This window comes from Castor canadensis, chromosome 1, assembly GCF_047511655.1.
Source record: "Castor canadensis chromosome 1, mCasCan1.hap1v2, whole genome shotgun sequence".
Taxonomy (NCBI): domain Eukaryota; kingdom Metazoa; phylum Chordata; class Mammalia; order Rodentia; family Castoridae; genus Castor; species Castor canadensis.
Genome location: NC_133386.1, coordinates 72,757,606 through 72,780,020, shown reverse-complemented (window position 1 = coordinate 72,780,020; position 22,415 = coordinate 72,757,606). Strand labels below are relative to the sequence as shown.

General features: G+C 44.6%; 1 protein-coding gene across 2 annotated transcripts in view; it reads right to left on the bottom strand.

The window, feature by feature from the left end:
• Gabrr1 (gamma-aminobutyric acid type A receptor subunit rho1) overlaps positions 1 to 22,415 on the bottom strand; it is a 40,992-nt gene that overhangs the window by 12,805 nt on the left and 5,772 nt on the right. Inside the window, exons 2-5 of one of the 2 annotated variants that reach the window (XM_020173704.2) lie at positions 19,001 to 19,036; positions 10,921 to 10,935; positions 1,941 to 2,047; positions 200 to 267 (exon numbers count right to left, since the gene is read on the bottom strand). In XM_020173704.2, coding sequence (XP_020029293.1) covers positions 200 to 267; positions 1,941 to 2,047; positions 10,921 to 10,935; positions 19,001 to 19,036 — 226 coding nt within the window. The remainder of the gene's footprint in view (positions 1 to 199; positions 268 to 1,940; positions 2,048 to 10,920; positions 10,936 to 19,000; positions 19,037 to 22,415) is intronic. The other variant, XM_020173705.2, reaches the window with a different exon arrangement.

Below are 22,415 nucleotides of genomic sequence, written 5' to 3'. Positions count from 1 at the left end.
CAAGTTTGTCATCTGGCTTTATCTCATATCCCTGAGGTAGCTTTGGACAAGTGACACAGTCTCCCAAAGCCACCTGTAAAACAAGTGTAGGAATTCCCACCTCCTGGGAGAGTCATGAGGACCGAGTGAGTGCAGACAGTAGAAGTCCTGCCCAGGTGTCTCCCGCCCTGCCTGTAGCCCTGGTCAGAGAAGCACTTACCATGTCGACCTCTGAGATGCTGTCCAAGCTCTCCACCTGCACATCCACGCCAACGGGAATGGCAGGGCCTGGGGACAGGGCAATGACAAAAGCATTCATTCTTTTTGTTTGCACTTTGCACAAGAAGTAGGCAAAAGGAGTACTTGCTTTAGAATCACTGAGTCATGTCAGATTTGAAGGTTTGGTCATGCCAACTTGAAGTCAAACCAAAGATGAAAGAACAGACACATGGTCTAGCTCCCTAGAATAGCCCAGCAAAATGATGATGTGGTGGTGGGAGTGGTTTTTGTTTTTTGGCAGTACTGGGGTTTGAACTCAGGGCTTCATGCTTGCTAGGTAGGTTCTACCTTTGAGCCATTCCTCCAGCCCTTTTTTTACTCTGGTTATTTTGGAGATGGGATCTCACATTTTGCCTTCACCAGCCAAACCAGTAGCTGGGCTGAAAGGCATGTTCTACTGCACTCAGCTTTTTTCCATTGAGATGGGAATCTTGCAAACATTTCTGCCCCCAGGTTAACATGGAACAAGCTAGCTAATCTCAGCCTCTCGCAGAACTTGGAATAACAAGTGTGCCCCACGTAACCCAGCTTTCGGTTGAGATGGGGGGTTCTTACAAAGTTTTTGCCTGGGGTGGCCTTGAACCGTGACCCTCCCAATCTCAGCTTCCCAAGTAGCTAGGATTACAGGCATGAGCCATTGGGTACCCAGCTCAAATAATGGTTTTCGTTGTGAATCACTCCGATGATTCTGAGATGAAGATCTAAGTACAAAGCATTCTGTTTTGGTTTCAAATGTTCGTCTTAAGCTAAGATGAAGACCTAGGTCAAGGACTGGTCCAGTCTAAGGAGTAATTGACTTACTCCTCAATACGAGGTTACCCACGTTATTTTCTATACTTACATTCTAATTTGTACCCTCTTTCATCAGGGAAGCCAGCGGGGCTTGTCTGGCTATGAGAAGGCATTGCTTGGTAATAATAGCACTGGAACTGAAATTCTAATACAGGGAATGGATTCCTGCCCTTCCTCCCCTGCTTTCAGGATTTGGGTCAGGCGTGGTGCACACTGTGTGGACTAAAAAGATGCTTTGGGATCCAATAGGCAAAGGTGACTGGAAGAAATAAAAGGCGTGAGGATGATTTCAAAAGCAAATATTTTTCTCCAGGAAAAAAAAAAAAAACCCATAAGGAGGAAAACCCTATTTGACGCTAACAGGGTTGCACCCAGCAGCTGCAGGCTAAGCTTTAAAGGGCTTCGATCTTCTGCACTGAGTCACTCTTTTCTCAAGCTGTTTTCATTTAATTAAGCCCTGCAGACCACACTCTGCCCTCAGATATGTGCCAGACTTCATCAGTCAGCTCCCAAATGGGAACAAATGTAGTCCAAGGTCACTGGACTGAATTTCAGGGCATTTTCAGGAAGCAGCTTTGACTGTGGCCGCCCCGTCTTCCTGCAGCAGGTGGCTGGCATCACTGATCTTGAGTCAGCCTTCTCAAGAGCAGTGCCCTGAGGACAGCTGGCTGGCCCGGCCTGCCCACCCCCGGCAGGTGCTCCTGACAGCCCAGAGCAGCGAGGACGGATGCTCAGAAGGTATCCTGAGCTTGGTGCTTCACCCACTAATGCACAACGGGCGCAGATCTGATCACCAAAGCTGGATGGTCCCTGGGCTCCATTTCCTGCCCATGGCCAGGTAGAAGGACCCTAAGAAAGAAGACAACCCCACAGGAAGTCATGTCTCATACCTCCAAAGCCAGGCCTCATGCTGAAATCATGGTCATCTATCCTCAGTAGTTGTTCCGACTTTGTCAGAGGCGACTTGGTGATGTCAGGGCTCCGTTTCAGAATTGGGCTACAGAGGTGAAGGGGGGAACAGGTTGATCACGTATTCTAACCAAAACACATAAAAAGCACTTATATTCTGACTTGATCTTGACAGGTCTGCTAGGAAGTGTTATTTCTTCTTTCAGCGTCTTCTCTCTAGCTTTCTGGATAAATAAACTGACTAAGATGGTCAAGACAGAAGTTAAGACAGTGGCTCTCAACCATGACACAGTTTTTAAAATAGCAATGCATGAACCCTGTTTTAGAAATTCTAATTTGGGTGGTCTGGGGAGGGGCCTGGAAACCGGTGTTTTTGAAAGCTTCCTAAGGCTAGGGTTATGTGCAAGACTCTGAGTTTGATCTGCAGCAAAGGGGGAAGGGCTTCCTAGATAATTTTAGTATAAATTGCTGAATCTGAGCTTACTAAGCCCAACCTCCCCAAGGCACTTTGACCATTTTGGGGGAGGTTAGGCTGGAAGGGAAGTGAGAGGGTGTGGCTCTGAGCCTGGTACCCTTGACCTTTGTTGGCCACTCTGTGGAGGGAGGTAGGCTTGCCCTCAAGTCAAATGCCACCCACTCTGTCTCCTAGACCATTTTTACCCAGGGCCATTTTCACTTTACAAATTGCAGGGTTTGACAATTTTTTAGAAATGCAATAAATTTTCACCGTCTCGCTCCCATCCACAGGTTCTTTTTTTTCTTTCTTTTTTTTTTTTTTGGTCTATTTGTCCAGAGTTTTTTGTAGAAATAAGTAAACACAAACATATATTCTTGGTCCTTGCCTTCTATGTACACAGTTAACATTATGTTAATTCTTCTATTGCTTTTCCTTTTTAAAAAATTTTTTTTGGTGGTACTAGGGTTTGAACTCAGGGCCTCACACTTGCTAGGCAGTGCTCTATCACCTGAGCCACTCCCCAGCCCTTTTTTTGTATTGGGCATTTTCGAGATAGGATCTCCTGAACTATTTGCCCTGGCTGGCCTCAAACCATAATCTTCCTGATCTCTGCCTCATGAGTTGCTAGGATTACAGGTGTGAGCCACTGGCACCTGGCTTTGCTTTTGCTTTAATATGCCTATTGTTCGTTTGTTTATTTTTTCCACACCAGTGTACCCTAAGTCTCTTACTCTTTTTATACTGCCATGTTCCATGAATGACTGCACCATGTCCAGTCATGTGACCAGTCCTCTAGTGGCAGACTTTGACACAATATCTTTGAACATCCCTCACCTAGCCATCAGCACAATCTTTGGAATCCTCAGAAATAGCTAACTACTTCCTAGCTCTTCCTTATGATGACACCAGGCTGTCCCTTCTCCAGAAGACCACCACATGTCTCCCTTTCCCCTCTGCATAGGGCCACATCAGGATGGATGCACAGGGATCATGTCACCTGTAGCATGCGCTGGACAGGAGTGGGGAAAAGCTAAGAACGGAGAGCAGCCAGATCATTGAGGGCAGAAGCCTGGTCACATCAGTACATTGTGTAGTGCTGGCCTGAGTAGACTTTCAATGGAGGCTAGTTAAATGAAGGGAGGAATCTGCCCCTAACCTGGGCACCTGAGAGACTAAATGAGGGGTCAGATTCATCAAAGAGATTGAAAAATCTACCGTGAAATTTATATGGAAACACAAGAGGTCACGAATAGCCAAGGCAATACTCAGTCAAAAGAACAATGCAGGAGGTATCACAATACCTGACTTCAAACTATATTACAAAGCAATAACAATAAAAACAGCATGGTACTGGCACAAAAACAGACATGAAGACCAGTGGAACAGAATAGAGGATCCAGATATGAAGCCACACAACTATGAGCAACTTATCTTTGACAAAGGTGCTAAAACTATACGATGGAGAAATAGCAGCCTCTTCAACAAAAACTGCTGGGAAAACTGGTTAGCAGTCTGCAAAAAACTGAAACTAGATCCATGTATATCACCCTATACCAAGATTAACTCAAAATGGATCAAGGATCTTAATATCAGACCACAAACTCTAAAGTTGATACAAGAAAGAGTAGGAAATACTCTGGAATTAATAGGTACAGGCAAGAACTTTCTCAATGGTACCCCAGCAGCACAGCTGAAATGGTTAAAAGACCTAGCCAGAGAAAAGCCATTAATCAGGTGCCACCTGTTTTAAGGGGTTTATGAAAAATCTGATTCCCATAGAGACGAGGAAAGCAGAAGGAGCCGAAGCGGGATGTGGATAAATGGTTGTGTTGGTTGTGTTCACTTATGCTTCACAATGGCAGCTAACACCCATTGTCTCGCTTCTGTACCTGGGCTAGCTTGCTTCGCAATGGTTGTTGAACAGGACATGGTTTTTGCCTTTCTAAACCCTGCTTAAAGTCAGAACGGGACTGCTCTAAGGGCCAGTGACCTGTTGGTCAGAGCAGTCGCCAGCTGGCAAATAAAGACTCTCCTTTAAAGTCCTTTTTGGGTGGTCGTGCCTCATTCGACTCATAACATTTGGAGGCCCCAGTGAGATCTGTTTAACGACCCCCAAAGACCCTGGTAGAGACTTGATCTCTTAGGACTCCATGGAGCCCAATAGGGTGGAGGCCCTAGGGGGCGGCCTCTGAGAGCTGTTCCTCAGCCCCAGGACATACCTCCTTATCCTCACAGAATGGAGTAGAGACATCAGTCCTCATAGCAGAGTCATCTGGTCAGGAAAACCTCCGGAGGTAAGGGGGATTCAGGGGAAGGCTGGATGCAGCATTACTTCCCGAATCCCAGGTGGTGGCAAGACGTCGCCCTGACCCCCGGCCTGTCTGGTCTAGTTCTGTGTGGCCACAAGTCATTGTCTTTGTTCCGTGTGTCTGTTTTGTCATTTGTGTTTAACATTTTTAGAATACCCCAGGCGACCAGAGGACAATTGGAACTGCAACATGTGACAATCTTCATTTACTTCCAGCCCTTTGCAGTGTATGCTGACTAACTTTTCTTCTTTCCAGCAGAAGGCTTTATACCTGGGGGCCTCTTGTGATGCCTTTACACTGAGAAAACTCTGTGAATTAGATTGGCCTTCACTCGACGTGGGATGGCCTGCTGAGGGGACCTTTGATTTGCCTACAGCCTATGGGTGGAACGGCCCGGCCACCCCAGCCAGATTCCTTACATTCTGACTTGATTGAAGTCTTACCTGAAAAGCCTTCCTGGCTACAAAAGTGCATAAAAGGAGGCAAAGGCTACTCAAAGGTTCTCCTATCCACTAAGCCCCCCAAACCATCATCATCTGCACATCCAGAAGATAAAAACGCTTGTCCTCTATAAATGACTTTTAGATATAAATTTTTCAGCTATCTCTAAGCACTACATATTATGCCTGTACTTGTCCACTGGTTTAAAGACAAAAAGAAAAAATGAGGAAAAATGATTCAAAGCCAAAATGGTCACATTTAAAAGATACCTCAGATTGTAATCATTGCTGTGTGTGCATTTTATTTACCAATGCTGTGTGCATAACAGACAAGTTCATCTAAAAATATCTAGTCCTAGATATTTAAATTATTTGATGTATTTAAAAGTAATAATATGTATAAATAGCTTTTTAAAAACTTGGAAAATACTGTGTTTAAAAATGGAATTGTAAAATCACCTCTAAACAATGTACTGTCTAGACTTGTTTATTGGGTTGAAGGGGGTAAATAGAAAAAAAGCTACAAAAAGTATTTTGTTAGTATGTGTTAAAAAATTTCAGAATACACATTACCCTATATGTTGTGTGTTTCATTTAACTCTGCTGTACTGTATATATTGTGTAATACTGGACAAATGAGTCCTAATTTTATAATACCTAGTTTCTAGATATTAAAGAGGTTGTCAATGTATGATTTATGTGCCCTTTTCAACCACTGATCTCTATAACTGGAAACAACAAAATCTGTCTTTTTCTGACGAGCCCCAGGGGCTAATCTCTCTTCTTGAGACTCTGTTTTTCACTCACCAGCCTACTTGGGATGATTGCCAACAGCTCTTACAGACTCTCTTCACAGCTGAAGAGTGAGACCGCATTCAGCGGGAAGCCAGAAAAATTGTCCTGGGCCCAGACGGGACTCCTACTGGGAATCAGGACTTTCTGGGGACTGTTTTTCCCTTGGTTCGTCCTAACTGGGATCCGAACTCTCATGCAGGTAAGGAGGCTCTCGCCAACTATCGCCAGCTCCTTCTTATGGGAGTTCGAGCTGCAGCCTGGAAACCCACAAATTTGTCTAAGCTGAGTGAGGTTACACAAGGCCCACATGAGTTCCCTGCAGCATTCCTGGAGCGCCTCCTGGAGACATATAGGACATACACTCCTATAAACCCAGAGGCGGCAGAAAATAGAAGGGCAATAAATATTGCTTTCACTTCCCAGTCGGCCCCAGACATTAGAAAGAAATTACAAAAAGCAGGAGAGATTTGAAGGAGAATTATTATCAGAATTAGTAGAAATAGCACAATGTGTCTGTAATAATAGAGACACGCCAGAAGATAGGCAGGCCAAAAGCCTTTCAAAGGTGATGGTGGCAGCTCTGCAAACTCCTGCCTCCAGGCCCTCAAGAAGTTCTGGGCCTCCTGCCAACTGGCAACTTGCAAGAAACCCCAGGGCCCAACTGGAAAAAGGCCAATGTGCTTATTGTAAAAAAAGGGGACACTGGAAAAACAAATGCCCTAAGAAAAAAAAGCTGGGCCGAGACCCCTTACACAAGTTACAAGCTACCATTTCCTTCCAGGAAGAGGAAACTTATCTGGACACCCAAGTCCAACCTCCTATCAAATTGTTGCTGACTTGTCCCTTAAGTGAGGAATATCTTCTATATATGACAGAACAAAACCCTCCAGAGACCTCCTACAACCCCCTCTGGATCAGAAAAACGTTGCCAGATAGAAGGATATTTCTCCCCCAGTCTTTGGGACACACGCATATAAAGGACCTTCATGACAACACTCACTTAGTTGGCTCGAGAGTTCACTACTAGGTACAGTGTGTGCCAACATGTTAACCAAAAGGGACCATCCTTGACTGAGCCAGGAATGAGAATGTGACGTTCCTTCCCCGTAGAACAATGACAGATCGATTTCACCGAGATCAAGCCTGGCTTGTATGGATATAAATATTTGCTAGTAATGATCGATGCCTTCTCTGGATAGACTGAGGCTTTCCCTACAAAAACAGAAACAGCTCAGATTACTAAAAAAAAACTCTTACAGGAGGTAGCTCCCCGATTTGGCCTCCCCTTAATACTGGGGTCCAACAATGGCCCAGCTTTCACAGCTAAAATATCTAAATTAATAGCCAAAACATTACAGATCAAATGGAAGTTACACTGTGCTTACAGGCCTCAGAGTTCAGGGTAGGTAGAGAGGATGAATCAGACTCTAAAACAGCTGCTTACTAAGCTCTCCTTGGAAACAGGCGATGGCTGGGTGAACCTCCTTCCTGCAGCCCTATTAAGAGTTAGATGTACCCCTTATAGACAGGGTTTCACTCCATTTGAGATCCTCTATGGGTGACCACCTCCCATAATCCCCAGATTGGGGGAGGAAGCCCTAACAAACATCTCTAATCATGATCTTCTCCAGTCTCTCCAGGCTTTTCAACAGACTCTCAAACAAATTCACTCAGCCATCCAACAGGCCCAAGGAATGTGACATCTGACAGCCCCTTTGGGACCCCTTATGAGCCAGGAGACCTAATGTGGGTAAAAAGACATCACCCTGACAGCCTCAAGCCCCGTTGGCAAGGTCCCTACACTGTGATCCTGTCCACTCCCACAGCCGTCAAGGTAGCCATCATACTCAGCTCAAGAGAGCCTTCACGGAAAACTCTGACCAGCGTTGGACAGTCGTCAGACCTGAGGCCAATCAAGACCCCTGCAAGATAAGACCTAAACGTGTTCCTATTTAGTTGTCCTTTTTGTTCCTCTTTAGTTGTCCTTTTTGTTCCTCAAATGGTTACTCCAGTATCTGTTTTTAATGGCCTTGCCCTTATAACACTCCATGATCTTCAGACTGTAATATTGTGTAACTGTCTGTTCTGCTCTGTTTTGCATGAACTGGGATGTTGGGGGCATTTACAGTTATCTTACCTTGGGAAGTTCTTATGTTATCTTGCTTCTCATGTGTCTTTCTATAGACATACCTAAAGAGATAGATTAAGGGTGCTTCCAAGTGCTATGGTCACAGATAAAATTAACAATATTAACCTTATACTAAAAGGACAGAGATAAAGAAAATGATTAATTTGTCACAATACTTAGTTACAACTGCTAATATGTGACCTGCTGTTAGTGTACATGTAAATACAAGGTGTCTTTAATTCCGACCAGATAAAATATAATATCAATACTGCTAAATCTACATTTCTTCTGTAAAACTGATAGTCTTAAAACTAAATATGATCCTATTCAGTCAGAAGAGTCTAAGATTTGACTCTGTAAGTAAAAGCAGTGGGGAATGAAATGGTTAAAAGACCTAGCCAGAGGAAAGCCATTAATCAGGTGTCTGGAGAGAAGCCATTAATCGGGTGCCACCTTAGTTTTAAGCTGAAGGGGGTTTATGAAAAATCTGATTCCCACAGAGACGAGGAAAGCAGAAGGAGCTGAAGCGGGATGCAGATAAATGGTTGTGTTGGTTGTGTTCACTTATGCTTTGCAATGGCAACTAACAGCCATTGTCTCACTTCTGTACCTGGGCTAGCTTGCTTCGCAACGGTTGTCGAACAGGACATGGTTTTTGCCTTTATAAACCCTGCTTAAAGTCAGAATGGGGCTGCTCTAAGGGCCAGTGACCTGTTGGTCAGAGCAGTCGTCAGCTGGCAAATAAAGACTCTCCTTTAAAGTCTTTCTTGGGTGGTTGTGCCTCATTCGACTCATAACACAGCAACTAAGAGAAAGAATGGACAAATGGGACTACATAAAATTAAAAAGCTTTGGCTCAACAAAAGAAATGGTCTCTAAACTGAAGAGATCACCCAGAGTGGGAGAAAATATTTGCCAGCTATAGATCAGACAAAGGATTGATAACCACAGTATATAGGGAACTCAAAAAACTAAATTCTCCCAAAACTAATGAACCAATAATGAAATGGGAAAGTGAACTGAACAGAACTTTCTCAAAAGAAGAAATTCAAATGGCCAAAAAAACACACAAAAAACTGCTCACCATCTCTAGCAATAAAGGAAATGGAAATTAAAACCACACTAAGATTCCACCTGTTGGTGTAGCCATCATTAGCTACACCAACAACAACAGGTGTTGGCAAGGATGTGGGGGAAAAAGGAACCCTCTTACACTGTTGGTAGGAATACAAACTAGTACAACCACTCTGGAAAAAAATTTGGAGGCTTCTTAAATATCTAAACATAGATCTGCCATTTGATCCAGAAATTACCATTCTTGGGGATATACCCAAAAGACTGTGACACAGGTTACTCCAGAGGCACCTGCACACCCATGTTTATTGCGGCACTATTCACAATAGCCAAGGTATGGAAACAGCCAAGATGCCCCACCACTGACGAATGGATCAAGAAAACATGGTATTTATACACAATGGAATACTACTCAGCCATGAAGAAGAACGAAATCTTATCATTTGCAGGTAAATGGATAGAACTGGAGAACATCATCCTGAGCGAGGTTAGTCAGGCCCAGAAGACCAAAAATCGTATGTTCTCCCTCATATGTGGACATTAGATCAAGGACAAACACAACAAGGGGATTGGAGTTTGATCACATGATGAGGCGAGAGCACACAAGGGAGGTGTGAGGATAGGCAATAAACTCAAAAAAAAAAAAAAAAACAAGATAGCATTTGATGTCCTCAATGCAAAGGAACTAATGCAGAAACCTTAAAGCGACAGAAGCCAATAGGAGAGGGGGACCAGGAACTAGAGAAAAGGTTAGATCAAAAAGAATTAACCTAGAAGGTAACACCCACGCACAGGAAATCAATGTGAGTCAATGCCCTGTATAGCTATCCTTATCTCAACCAGCAAAAACCCTTGTTCCTTCCTATTATTGCTTATACTCTCTCTACAACAAAATTAGAAATAAGGGCAAAAAAGTTTCTGCTGGGTATTGGGGGGGAGAGGGAGGGGGCAGAGTGGGTGGTAAGGGAGGGGGTGGGGGCAGGGGGGAGAAATGAACCAAGCCTTGTATGCACATATGAATAATAAAAGAAAAAAAAAAAACCTCCCTGTATAGCTATCCTTATCTCAACTAGCAAAAACCCTTGGTCCTTCCTATTATTGCTTATACTCTCTCTACAACAAAATTAGAGATAAGGGCAAAATAGTTTCTGCCTGGTATCGAGGGGGTTTGGGTGAGAGGGAGAGGGTGGGGCAAAGGAAGGGGGTGGGGGAAGGGGAGAGAAATGACCCAAACATTGTATGTACATATGAATAAAAGAAATTTTAACAAATGAGAGGTCAGAATAGGAAACAAGCTTGGCACACTTCTGACTCTAGCCTTGGGCCAGTCTGCAATGGAGCTGTCAGATTCTGAGATCCCACCGCAAAAGCCTTCATGAGGTTTAGATCTAGCCTAGAGAAGATTGCCTTTCCCATTCCTGTAATTCCAGTTACTCAGGAGACAGCGATGAGAGGATCATTGTTCAAAGTGAACCTGGGCAAAAGTTAGCAAGACCCTGTCTCAACAACAAGCCAAGCCTAGTGGTGCATACCTGTAGTCTCAGCTCCTTAGGAGGCAGAGGTAGGAGAATCTTGGTTCTATAAAGCCTGAGCAAAAGCTCAAGACCCTAGCTGAAAAACAAACTAAAGCAAAAAGGACTGGGGGAGTGGCTCCAGTGGTAGAGCAAAGCCTGAGTTCAAGCTCCAGTACCACCACACTAAAAATGAAAGTCTTTTCCACTGTTATTGACTAATATTTTAACATAACTTTTCTGTTACATACCCTTATGAGAGCTGGAAAACAGGTTAAGCATAAAGGAGAAGATGAAAGCAATGCAGACATAACCTCTACCTTCTCGGACACATGGTTACCGTCCTCTGAGAGAACGCACTGTATTTCCTTTAAGCTCCAGTGAAGCAGTAGAGCGCCTGCTTAGCAAGTGCAAAGCCCTGAGTCCAAACCAGTACTGCCCAAAAAACCCTCAAGCTACAATATATCACAGAGTATTTTTCATGTCATTGGCATCCTTTTACCAGCCACAGATACGATTATTAATGTTAAAATTAAGAATAACGTGAGACAGATAATACAAACAACTAACACTGCTTGAATGCTTACTAACTCATATTACAAGAACTAATTCTAGTTTATCCTCACAACACCCTGTGAAGAGGCCTCAAAAGTCTCCCCAATGTATACACAAGAAAACTAGGATTAGGGAACTGCAATAACATTTTTCTTTTAGGGACCTCATGCTTGCTAGGCAGATGCTCTACCACTTGAGCCACTTGAACCATGCCTCCAGCTCTTTTGCCTTAGTTTGTTTTTCAGATAGGATCTTGCACTTTTGCCTCAGACTGTGATCCTCCTACATCTGCCTCCCAAGTAGCTGAGATTATAGGCATGAGCCACTATGCTCTAAATTGTTCTTTGAGATACGGTCTTGCTAACTTTCTTGCCCAAGCTTCCCTCAAACCTTGATCTTCCTATCTCTACCTTCTGTTAAATAACTTTTAAAAGTGAGAGAGCCAGAAGTCAGCCCCAGGGGAATCTGACTTCAAGGGGAAGCAAAGCTGAACCAGTATCTTCCTGGGTGATTTGCCTCCCACTGCCAGGAGTTTGGGTTGTGTGTGGAAGGTCTGAGTGAGTTTTTTCCCTCCTATAGAAATTGGCATGGATCTTGTAAAACATAGGTGCCCAATAAGTGTTTCTTGAATGAACTCTCAGGAATCTCAAGATGATTTAGGAGGACACCTGAGACCAATTTTTGGACCAAATAGGAGGTGTGAATTTTTTAATTCTCATTTCATTTGGAACTGCTCGTAGCTCCTTGTCAGTTTGTACATGGAGGATGTGCTCCCACCACGAGGGCCTGAGAGGGTGAGGATGCTCATCCTGGGAGGCTCATTCAGCCAGCAGCAGAGGGCCAGGGAAATTCTGCTTCGCTTTGCTAATTACACAGTCTCAGAGAAGACAGAGGACTTAATTTTGACAAGGAAGGAAGGATTGGCTAATGAAAACGGCCCTGCTTTCTTGGCATTTGTAATGGTCAAGGAGAGAAATCCTTTATATAGTCTAGAACAGCCAATGTCACTCTTGACTCCCTATCTTTCCCACCCTTGCCCAGGGCCACCAAGAACCACTGGGCAAGTCCAGCCCAAGTTCCATTGCTTGGCCATGTATCTGCTGGAAGAGGTGACTTTTTCTATGCCCATAAAGACCTTGACTAGCCCCCATCCCGACACACACCCGGGGCCACACTACCCTGCTAGCCAGCCTTGGCTGAGCCTTGCTTTGGTCTGTCTCCCTGTCCTTCCCGCTCCATCCCCACTGCCTTGGGATCATTACTTCTCACGAGGAAGCAGCACAATTGCCTGCCTCTGGCCTCAGCCTTCTGCAACCCAACCACCACCCTAAGACTGTGGAATGGAACTCACAGTTGTGCTATTGGCCCTCTCAAAACCTTCCTCCTCAAAGCAAACCTATGGCAGCTGGGCATGGAAGGCCCATAGTAAGTCCTGGCCCCAGCTTCCCAGCCTCAGCTCCCAATCTGTCCTAACTTCCTGCTAATTGCCAATTTCATGTCTATCCTTTGTTCCTGATGTCCTAACCGTCTGGAGGCTCCTTCCCACCATTCTTCATGCCCTTTCTGACCCAGCATCTCCTTCCCAGTTCAAACACTACCTCCTCCCGGAAGCCTTCCTGGGATTCTTGTTGAATTTTCTGCGTGTTTTCATTTGGTTGTGTGCCATCCTGTGTGGTGGCAGCTGTGGGCTTTCTGACTATACCTCACATCACTGTGAGCTCAGTCCAGGAGGACTTTTTCTTCTACCTCCCTGTAAGCCATAGCAGGGTGTGTAACCGCTTTTACAAAAATGAGTACAGAACATGGAAAGAGAAGCACAAACTCAAGGAAGTATTCCAGAAAGTTGAATGCACCCTTAGGAAATGCATCAAGGAGGTCGAGGCCCAAATGACGCAAGATCCAAACACATGTTTAAGGCAAGCAGGCCTCTGAAGCTGCATTCGAGCCAAGTGAGTCGCTGCCTGGAGAAACGGGGCAATGTCAGTAAACAGTGATGAAGGACTGGCAGAGGGGGTCAAGTGGTAGAGCCCCTCCTACCAACCTTGAAGTCCTGAGATCAAACCCCAGTGGCAGCAAACATCAAAAACCAAAAAACCAAAAAACTTAAACAATGATGACAAGGCCAGGATTCTGCTAACAGAACCCAGCTTTCCTGTGGTATTTCCTGTCAGAGGGCGTGACCGTGACCCTGTGAAAGTTGCCCAGGACTGTGAATGATGTCATAGCATGAGATCCTTTCACTCTCAGCCCTGACGGCACAGCAGAGAAGCAGCGGAGGGGAGCTGGACGATCAGGCCACCTCCAGAGCAAGCAGATCAGAACCTCACAGAGGGGACCCAGCTCCTGACAGTCTCAGAACTACTGGGGGAGGTGGTGGGTTCCCAAGTTCAACCAGCATGGAGATTTCTAATCTTTAAAAATGGAACTCAAACCTCAGACCCAGGGAATGACATTCCAAGAAATGAAAGAATCCTACCGCAGAGAAAACCTGGAAAACAGAGAGAGGCCAGGAGCTGAGACATGGGAAAATGCTCTTGATGTCTGCAAAGGACAAAAAAGGACACTGTGGTTACTGCTGAGCTAGAGCTCCAGGTTGATTCCTGGCCATGTTTTAGAACTGATTAGAAAGACAACTAGTCTATGGGAAGGCTCAAGTGGCAGAGAGCCTGCCTAGCAAGTGTGAGGCTCTGAGTTCAAACCCCAGTACCACCGAGAAAAAAGAAAAGAAAGACAACTTAGAAACTCTGCTGCATTGGGCCATGTCAGTAACATCAAACCAGTGTAAGTCTGGATAGAGCAAGACTTCCTAAACTGATCATACATCCCCAGGTGGAGAGTCCAGGTTAGCAGGTCAAGGGTGCCGCTAGGTGGTGTGAGGACATAACTCTCCTCAAACAAGGACAGCCCCTGGGGGCTCCTGGTGGAATAAAGATCTGCACAGACATTTCTCATCTGTGCCCAGCACAGGGCAGCGTAAGCATGGTCCAGAGTCTGGAGTTTACTGAGCTTTGCAATAGCCAAAATACACATACATTGCCTAACACAAGAAACGACTAGAGGATGTTCAGTGATTTGTCCAAGGTCATAGAGTGACTATATGGTTACGCCAAGTCCCACAGTCAGGCCTTCTCACTGTTTGAAGGCTGTCTTCCCTATTGCTGTCCCACCAGGCTTGGAGTTTTGTGATAGGAATCAAATCTCTCTCTTTTTTTTTTGGTGGTGGTACTGGGATTTGAACTCAGGGCTTCACACTTGCTAGGCAAGTGAGCCACTCTGCCAATCCTTGGTGATGGATTCTTGAGTCACCTATAACAACTATTGTAACCACAGCAAACATCAAAGGAAATCTCTGAGGGTCAGGACATCCAGGGTGCCATCTAACCTTGTGGGCACATGAATTCTAAGCCATGAGGGTAAGCAGGTCAAGGGTTGGGGAGTGAGTTCTGAGGTCATTGTTTTATATAGATGGCCAGAGAATCTTCCCAGAGAGGGTGACAATCAAGCAGGAGCCTGAAGTTGATGAGAGGACAGGTGAATGCGGGAAAAAAGTGCCCAGGAGGAGGCACAGCAAGGATAGAGGCCACAAGGTGGACTGCACTGGGCAGGGTCAAGGAACGGCCAAGAGGCTGCGCTTGTGAGAAGGGAGCCTGGCTCAGACATCTGGGTTTGCTCTGCTCCTTCCCTAAGGCTGACCATGGGCTGGCGCCCAGTTCCTGCATCTGTATCCATATCCACTGCTCCTGTGCGCACTTCTGGGTGGCAGCGATCTGGTGCACCAGGACACCTCATGGTTAGGAAGCCAGCTCGCTTCCTTGAACCCAGTTTTTCAGATAGGTGGGAGACACGGCAGGTTTCTTCTCTGCAGATCTTTTCCTCAGCTGTGAAATAAGGGGTGGGCACAAAGTGGCACTGAGGCTGTTCTTCCATTCCAGAAGGTGGAAGCATCCCAAGGAGGCAAGAGGCACTTTACAGCACCAGTCCTGTTGGCTGAAGCTGATGCTAAATGGGTCAGGCCCCTGAAGAACCCCACTGGGATGTGTGTTGGATCCCACACAGGCACTGTGAGCATGTGTTTCATTTGTATTTACTTATATTTATTTAAAAAAATTTTTTGGCAGTACTGGGGTTTGAACTCAAGATCTTGTAGTCTCTAGGCAAGGGCTCTACCAGTTGAGCCAACCCCTCAGCCCTTTTTGCTTTTTTAGCTATTTTTCCAATAAAGTCTCATGCTTTTGCCTCGGCCAGCCTTGGGCTGCAATCATCCTATCTATGTCTCCCATGTAGCTGGGATTACAGGTGTGTGCCACCATGCCTGGTCTTCATTTTTATTTAATTAATAAGGATGCTCCCATAATGCTATTTATATTGCATTGCTTGAATTGTTCTAGAGGCTTGGCACTTTTTCACATGATGAACATTCTGTACTTTTGCTTGGGTGTAAATTGTTAATTTCCTTTGAATCCTTACTAAGGGGATTTTTGGCAACTAATAATCTGTTTTTGGCAATTAATAATTTGCAATGATTGCTTTTATGTGTCTGTTGACTATGCTATGGGATCCAATTTTTAGTCAAGCACCAGTATAGATGTTGCTGTGAAGGTATTTTTTTAAGATGTGATTAACACTCACATCAGTAAAGTACATCACCCTCCATAAAGTGGATGGGCCTCATCCAATCAGTTGAAGACTTCGAGAGACAAGACCAAGGTTTCCCAAAGAAGGAATCCTGCTGCCAGACTGCTTTGTAACTCAAGACTACAACATCAACTCCTGCCACAATTTTTAACCTGCTACCCTGCCTTGTGAGTTCAGACTTGGCAGCCCTAATACATTTCTTAAAGGCAGTTTATTAGCATAAACATCTCTCTGTCTGCTTCTCCCTCTCTCATAGATGGATGGCTGGATAGATGCATAGACAGGATGGGAGGGTGATTGGACGGGTGGGTGGATGGACGGATGAGATGGGATAGGAGGGTGGATGTGTGGTTGGATGGATGGATAGGTGGGTGAATGGGTGGGTGAGTGGATAGATAGTGGGTGGATTGATGGATGGACAGCTGAGTGGATGGATGGATGGACAGATGGACATAGATATATATGGATGCATATTTATATACACTCTTGATCTACTTCTCTGGAGATCCCTGGCTAATACAGAGTGTGGCCACTCTTTGACATCGAGGTCTGCACATCGAAGGGAGAGCTCAGTTGTTGGAGCCAAAGGACAGCAGAGGCTGTGCGGTGTGGGCAGGGCCAGCCCAGCTCTGACTTCCCAGCTGGGTCCTATCTGGGGTCATCTGATTAAGCTGTCTGTCTGCCTCCAGCACTGACTTCTGTTTCCACCAACCTCGTGTGTCCCTAAATCATAGACCCGGCCTCAGGTTGCATTTCCCCCTTTATTTTACAAAGGACGCCCAACCTGTGCTGGCTCTCTTATGAAGAACACTTCCTTTATGGATAGCCTGTGTTTAGCGATTGCGTCCTCTTCACTGTGCTCAGGGGCCCTTGGACACCTTAGGCCCTCGTTCCACAGCTGATTAAGTGCATTAGCTGTTAAAACATAAACAAAAGAAACAGGTGTGTTTGCTCAGGAAAGGGCCGCAATACCGTCACTAACAGAAGGTGAACTTGCTGGTTGAACTCCTCTGCCTGGTTCCCTCTTCCACTCCCTGTCCTCCCGAGGAAGGGAGCGATGAGTACACCTCCACTGGGGGGTGAGTGTCCATTCACCAGGTGCTAGGAGGAGGTCACTGTCACTGCAAGGGTCCCAGTTACTTGCTTAAGGCCACACTTGTTGGAGAAGGCAATTTGTAGGGTTGGAAGGCTCCAGCTTTGGCAGGAGTTGGACTTTAGCCTCACCTCCCCCACAGGGTGGCCACAAACTAGCTGTTGACCTTGGCACATTACTCCATCTTTGTGTGCCTCAGTTTCCTATAAGATGGGGGAGATTGCTAACTTTACAGGACTGCCATAAGGATTAGCAAGAACATGTCTGCTTAAGCCACTGAAAAGCTGACAGTCAACTAACTGTTTTTGACTTGGAAAAACATTTTCTCGTGGTTTCACTTGAGTCTTACATCCATCAATGTACCTTTCTGTTATTTTTCTCTGGTGAGATGATCACAGAGGAAGTGGGCAGGTGGGAGGAGGGGCTCACAGTGAGTTGCCCACTGTGGCACAAGTTTTTGTACCTTTTTGGGCTTTGCTCTTATCTTTAAAATGAAGGGATTTCTATGGTCCTTGAAGATCTGACATGCTGCAAAAATAATTTGATTAAGGTTTGTCTCCCCTGCTAGATTGTCAACACCTTGAGGGGACAGGTCTACATTGCTCACCATTGCTTCCCAAACCATGACCACAGTGTCTGGACACAGTGTCCTCAATATGTATTTGTTGAATTAATTAGTTAAATAATAAGTACAGGAATAGCAAAGGTCAGGATTCACTCATTTATTTATGTCCAGCATTTCTTTTTTTTGGTTTGGTTTTGACAGTCCTGGGGTTTGAACCACTTAAGCCATGCCTCCAGCTTTTTTGCTTTTTAGTAGAGTCTTGGTTTTGCCTGGGGCCAACGCTGGATCTAGCTCTTCCAATCCTCCACCTCCCAAGTAGCTGTGATTACAGATGTGCACCACCACACTCATCTTGTTTTCTGAAATACAGTCTCACTAACTTTTTTTATACAGTCTGGCCTCAAACTAAGATCCTTTAGCATAGCTGTGGTTACAGGTGAGTACCACCATACCTGCCCCTAAGTCCACATTTCTTGAGTATTTACCACATATCACATATTGTACTTAAACCTGAGGAGAAAAGCTAAATGGTGCAGATGGAACCCTCAGAGAACTAATTGTCTGGAAGCAGAAACAAATGAGATAACAATGACAGCACTGAGTGATTAGTCGTCCTAGAGAGGAGTGGTCAAGGGTGACAGCAGCTTAGAAGTAAGTCACTTAACTGAGATGTGAGAGTGGGGAGAGAGTGAGGGTCCAGGAAGGCTTCTCAGAGGAGGTGGCTTCTCTGTTAAATATCCAGGAAGATGGGAAGTGAGGCAGAGTGAGGAGAAGGAGAAAGGTATTGGAAGCAGCTGGTGTGGAGGCCTTAGGAGACCCAAGGAGGAGGGGTAGGTCAGAGTTAGGCAGAAACAAAAACCAAGAAGCAGAGTCCAAGCAAACTTATTGGAGAACAAAGGGACAAGATGAAGCAAGAATGCTACTAACTGAAGAGAAAGCCAAGTTTAGATGTTGCCTGTGACCAGAGACCCAGGGCCTAATCACTGCTTTTGCTTTTTCTTGTAGCCTTGTCTAACACTTCATGGTGGCCTCCCTCTGGTTTCCACCCTTCAATAGTGAACCCGTTGAGGTCTGTCCTAGCCTAAATTTTGTCTGTCCTCCCTCTCACCCTCACCCATTGCCAGATGTTCGGTTCACAGTCAGGATCCCTTCTCTCTGTCCTTCAACTCTTGGACACTTGTCCCTCGTTAAAGCCACTATTGACTTGGCTGCTAGACCTGGACCTTGGGGATCACTTCTTAGTCCTCTACTTAAGTGATTCTGACCTTGGTGTGACCTGTCCTGTTGACCACTCTCTAACTCTGGAAACCCTTGACCCTTCTCTGGATTGCCTCCCTAGTCAGCAAGCCTCTCCAGGGTCCAACCTAGAGCTCATTTAGTCATTGGTGAAGTGCCCATCAAAGGAACTGTGCTGTAACAAGCTTCTGGTAACTGTCAAAATAAATGGCTCTCTTTGCATCTTTGCTTCCTTGTTCTAGCTCTGCATGCTTTCCTCTGGTCTCTCGTTTCTGCTTCCTTCACTGAATCCTCTTCCTCTAGCATCTTAAATGTTGCTTCTCCCCAAGGTCTGTCCTTGAACCTGCTGTTACTTCATTCAACACACTCTCTGAATACCTCCTCTGCCTGTAGTGACTCCCTTTATATCTACGTCTCCAGGTCGTTTCTCCTGAGTTGCTGATCTAGCTTCCTTCCTGTGACTGGACAGGTATCTCCCGGTACCCTGCAGGTATATCAGGATCGTATGTTCTTTATTACTCAAACTTGTTCCTCCTCCTGCTTGCCTGTCCTTAGCACCACCATCCACCCAGTCATACAACGTGCCTGCTATACGATCATGCTAAATTACTTTCTTACTCGGAAGCCAATCAGAACCTGGCCACTGTAGCTCCCCAAAGTGCTCAGCTCCATCTCCCCCATACCAGCTCAGGCATCACCATCACACCTGGTCTCAGGCGTACATGCTAGGTTACTTCTGTCTCCCCTCCTGCACCCTTCCCATCATCTGCCACAATGTCAAGTGTGCTATCAAGCAGCAGCTCTCCAAAATGGAAATCTGCTGAAACACTAATAACCTTTGCACTCTTGCAGTCAATGTGAAGGTTTTTTTTTATTGTTCTTATTGTTTGGTGGTACTGGAGTTTGAATTCAGGGCCTCATACTTGCTAGGCAGGTGTTTTACCACTTGAGCCACTCCACCAGCCCTGTAAATGTGAATTCTTTACCAACACAGAGAACATATAATAATGGTTAAAACAGCCAATGAAATAACATGTGATTATGTATGGGATAAGTTGTACCCCCCATTTCTGTAACCTTCTCTAAATGGTATAAAAGGAAGGCCCCCTTTGTTCTCGGTGCTCAGCCTTTGGACATGAGTCTGCTGAGTCACTGCCAGCTTGCTTAATAAACTTGCTTCTCCAAAGCTTTGGTGCCCTCTCAGTCTCTGTCTGAGCCCTCCTGCAACACTAGAAGTCCTTGCCAAAGCAATTAGGCAAGAGAAAGAAATGCAAAATAGCAACACTAGCAAAGAAATAAGTGAAATAGTGAAAATAAGTGAAATAGCAAAGAAATAAGAAATAGCAAAGAAAGAAGTGAAATTGTTGTTGCTTGTGATAACATAATCATATATATATACTCCAGACTCCATCCCAAAACTTTTAGAACTACTAAACGAATACAGCAAAGTTAAACACAAAAACCAGTACTGTCCAATTTAAATGTTATTATAATTTATATAATTATAAATGTTATAAATAGCATGGTACTGGCATAAAAATAGACATATCAATGGATTAGAATAAAGAACCCAGAAACAAATCCATGCATTTACAGTCAACTGATTTTTGACAAAGATGCCAGAAATACACAATGGGAAAACAAAGATCTTTTTAATAAAGGATGTTGGGGAAACTGGATATCCACATACAGAAGAATGGAATTGGACCCCTCTCTCACACCAAATGCAAGAATCAACTCAAAATGGCTAGGCATAGTGGCACATATCTACAATCTCAGCGCTCAGAGTCAGTGGCAGGAGGATAGAGAATTTGAGACCAGCCAACCTACATAGTGAGAACCTGTCTCAAGAAAAAAAATACCAACTCAAAATTTACTGAAGACTTAAATATAAGACCTGAAACTGTGCCTGGCATGGTGGCCCAAACCTGTAATCCTAGCTACTTGAGAGGTGGAGATTAGGAGTATTGTGGTTTGAGGTCAACCTTAGCAAAAAGTTCAAGAGACCTCCATCTCAACCAACGACTGGAGAAGGTCTGTCAGTCCAGCTATCTGGAGAAACACAAATAGGATCATGGTCCAGGCTGGCCTGGGCATAAGGCAACACCCTATCTCAAAAAGAACCAATGCGAAAAGGGCTGACAGAGTGGCACAAGTGGTAAAGCACCTGCCTAGCAAGCTCAAGGCCCTGAGTTCAATCCCAATATCACCAAAAAAAAAAAAAGACCTGACATTGTAAAACTACTAGAAGAGGAAGAAGACAGTGGAATCCCAAAATGTACTTTGAGGGCACTTCCCCCACAAACATGGCCTAAAACCTCACATGCAGGCCCCACCTCTTAAAAGATTCCACACCTTCCCAATAGCACCAAGCTTGGACCAAGTCTTCAACACATTGGACTTTGGGGAATGTTGAAGATTGAAACCATAGCAACCCCTAACTCCCATCCATTCCCTCTCAAGCTCCAGAGAGAGGCTGTCCTACTTTGTCCTCCCTCAAAATCTGCACTCAGGAAGCCTCTGACCCCTCCCATTCCTATGCACACACTAGGGGCGGGTGGCTGGATGCTGATGGAGACCAGGGCCCACAGACATCAGCAATGGAAGCTCTCTCAAAGTGTGGGAGGAAAATGAGGATGGAACGTGGATTAAAGACTTAAACACAAGACTTGAAACTGTAAAACTACTAGAAGAAAACATAGTGTGAAAACTATGTGACACTGGTCTGAGCAATGATTTTTTTTTTTTATATGACACCAAAAGCCTAGGTAACAGAAGCAAGAATAGACAAATAAGATTATGCCAAACTAAAAACTACTAGCAAGGTGAAGAGGTAATCTACAGAGTGGGGAAAAATATTTACAAGGCATACATCTGAGAAGGGATTACTACTCAAATGACATAAGGAACCCAATAGCAAATAAATAAATAATAGCCTGTTTAAAAACAGGACTAAGATATCCCCCATTTTTTTCTGCTTTGAAAGAGGCCTATCAATAGGTGAAAAACAAGTGTTGAAGAAAATGTGGAGAAGAGGGAACACTTGTATACCCTGGTGGGAATGTAAATTAGTCCAGCTATCATGAAAAACTGCACAAAGTTTCTTCAAAAACTGAAAAATAGAATTACCACGTGATCCAGTAATCCTACTTTGGGTTTTATATCCAAAGATGTGAATTCACTATGCTGAAGAGACCCCTGATTTTTGCATCATTATTCACAGTAGCCAAGACATGGCACCAACCTAAGAATCTACAGTAGATGGATAGATAAAGAAAATATGGTGTATATGTACACAACAGAATGGTATTAGCCTTTCAAAAAAGCAAATTATGAGGTCACATGTTTTCCCTTATATGTGGAAGCTAGCTCTATAAGATAAATGTACATATAAATACATATATGATCATATATATATATATATGGGGAGAAAGAGCAAAATTGTATTAGTGGGTCTATTTGAGGGGACTACAGGAGGTGGGAAAAGAAAGAGAATGTTAGAGAATGGAAAATATTAAAACATCCATCTATGTACGAAGGTAATACAACACGATGCACTGTTGACTAATAGGTGTGATATAGTAAGTAATGGGGGCTTAATCTGATTAAAGTATGGTATATATGTGTCTGAAATGCCAAGGCAAAATCCTCTTGGACT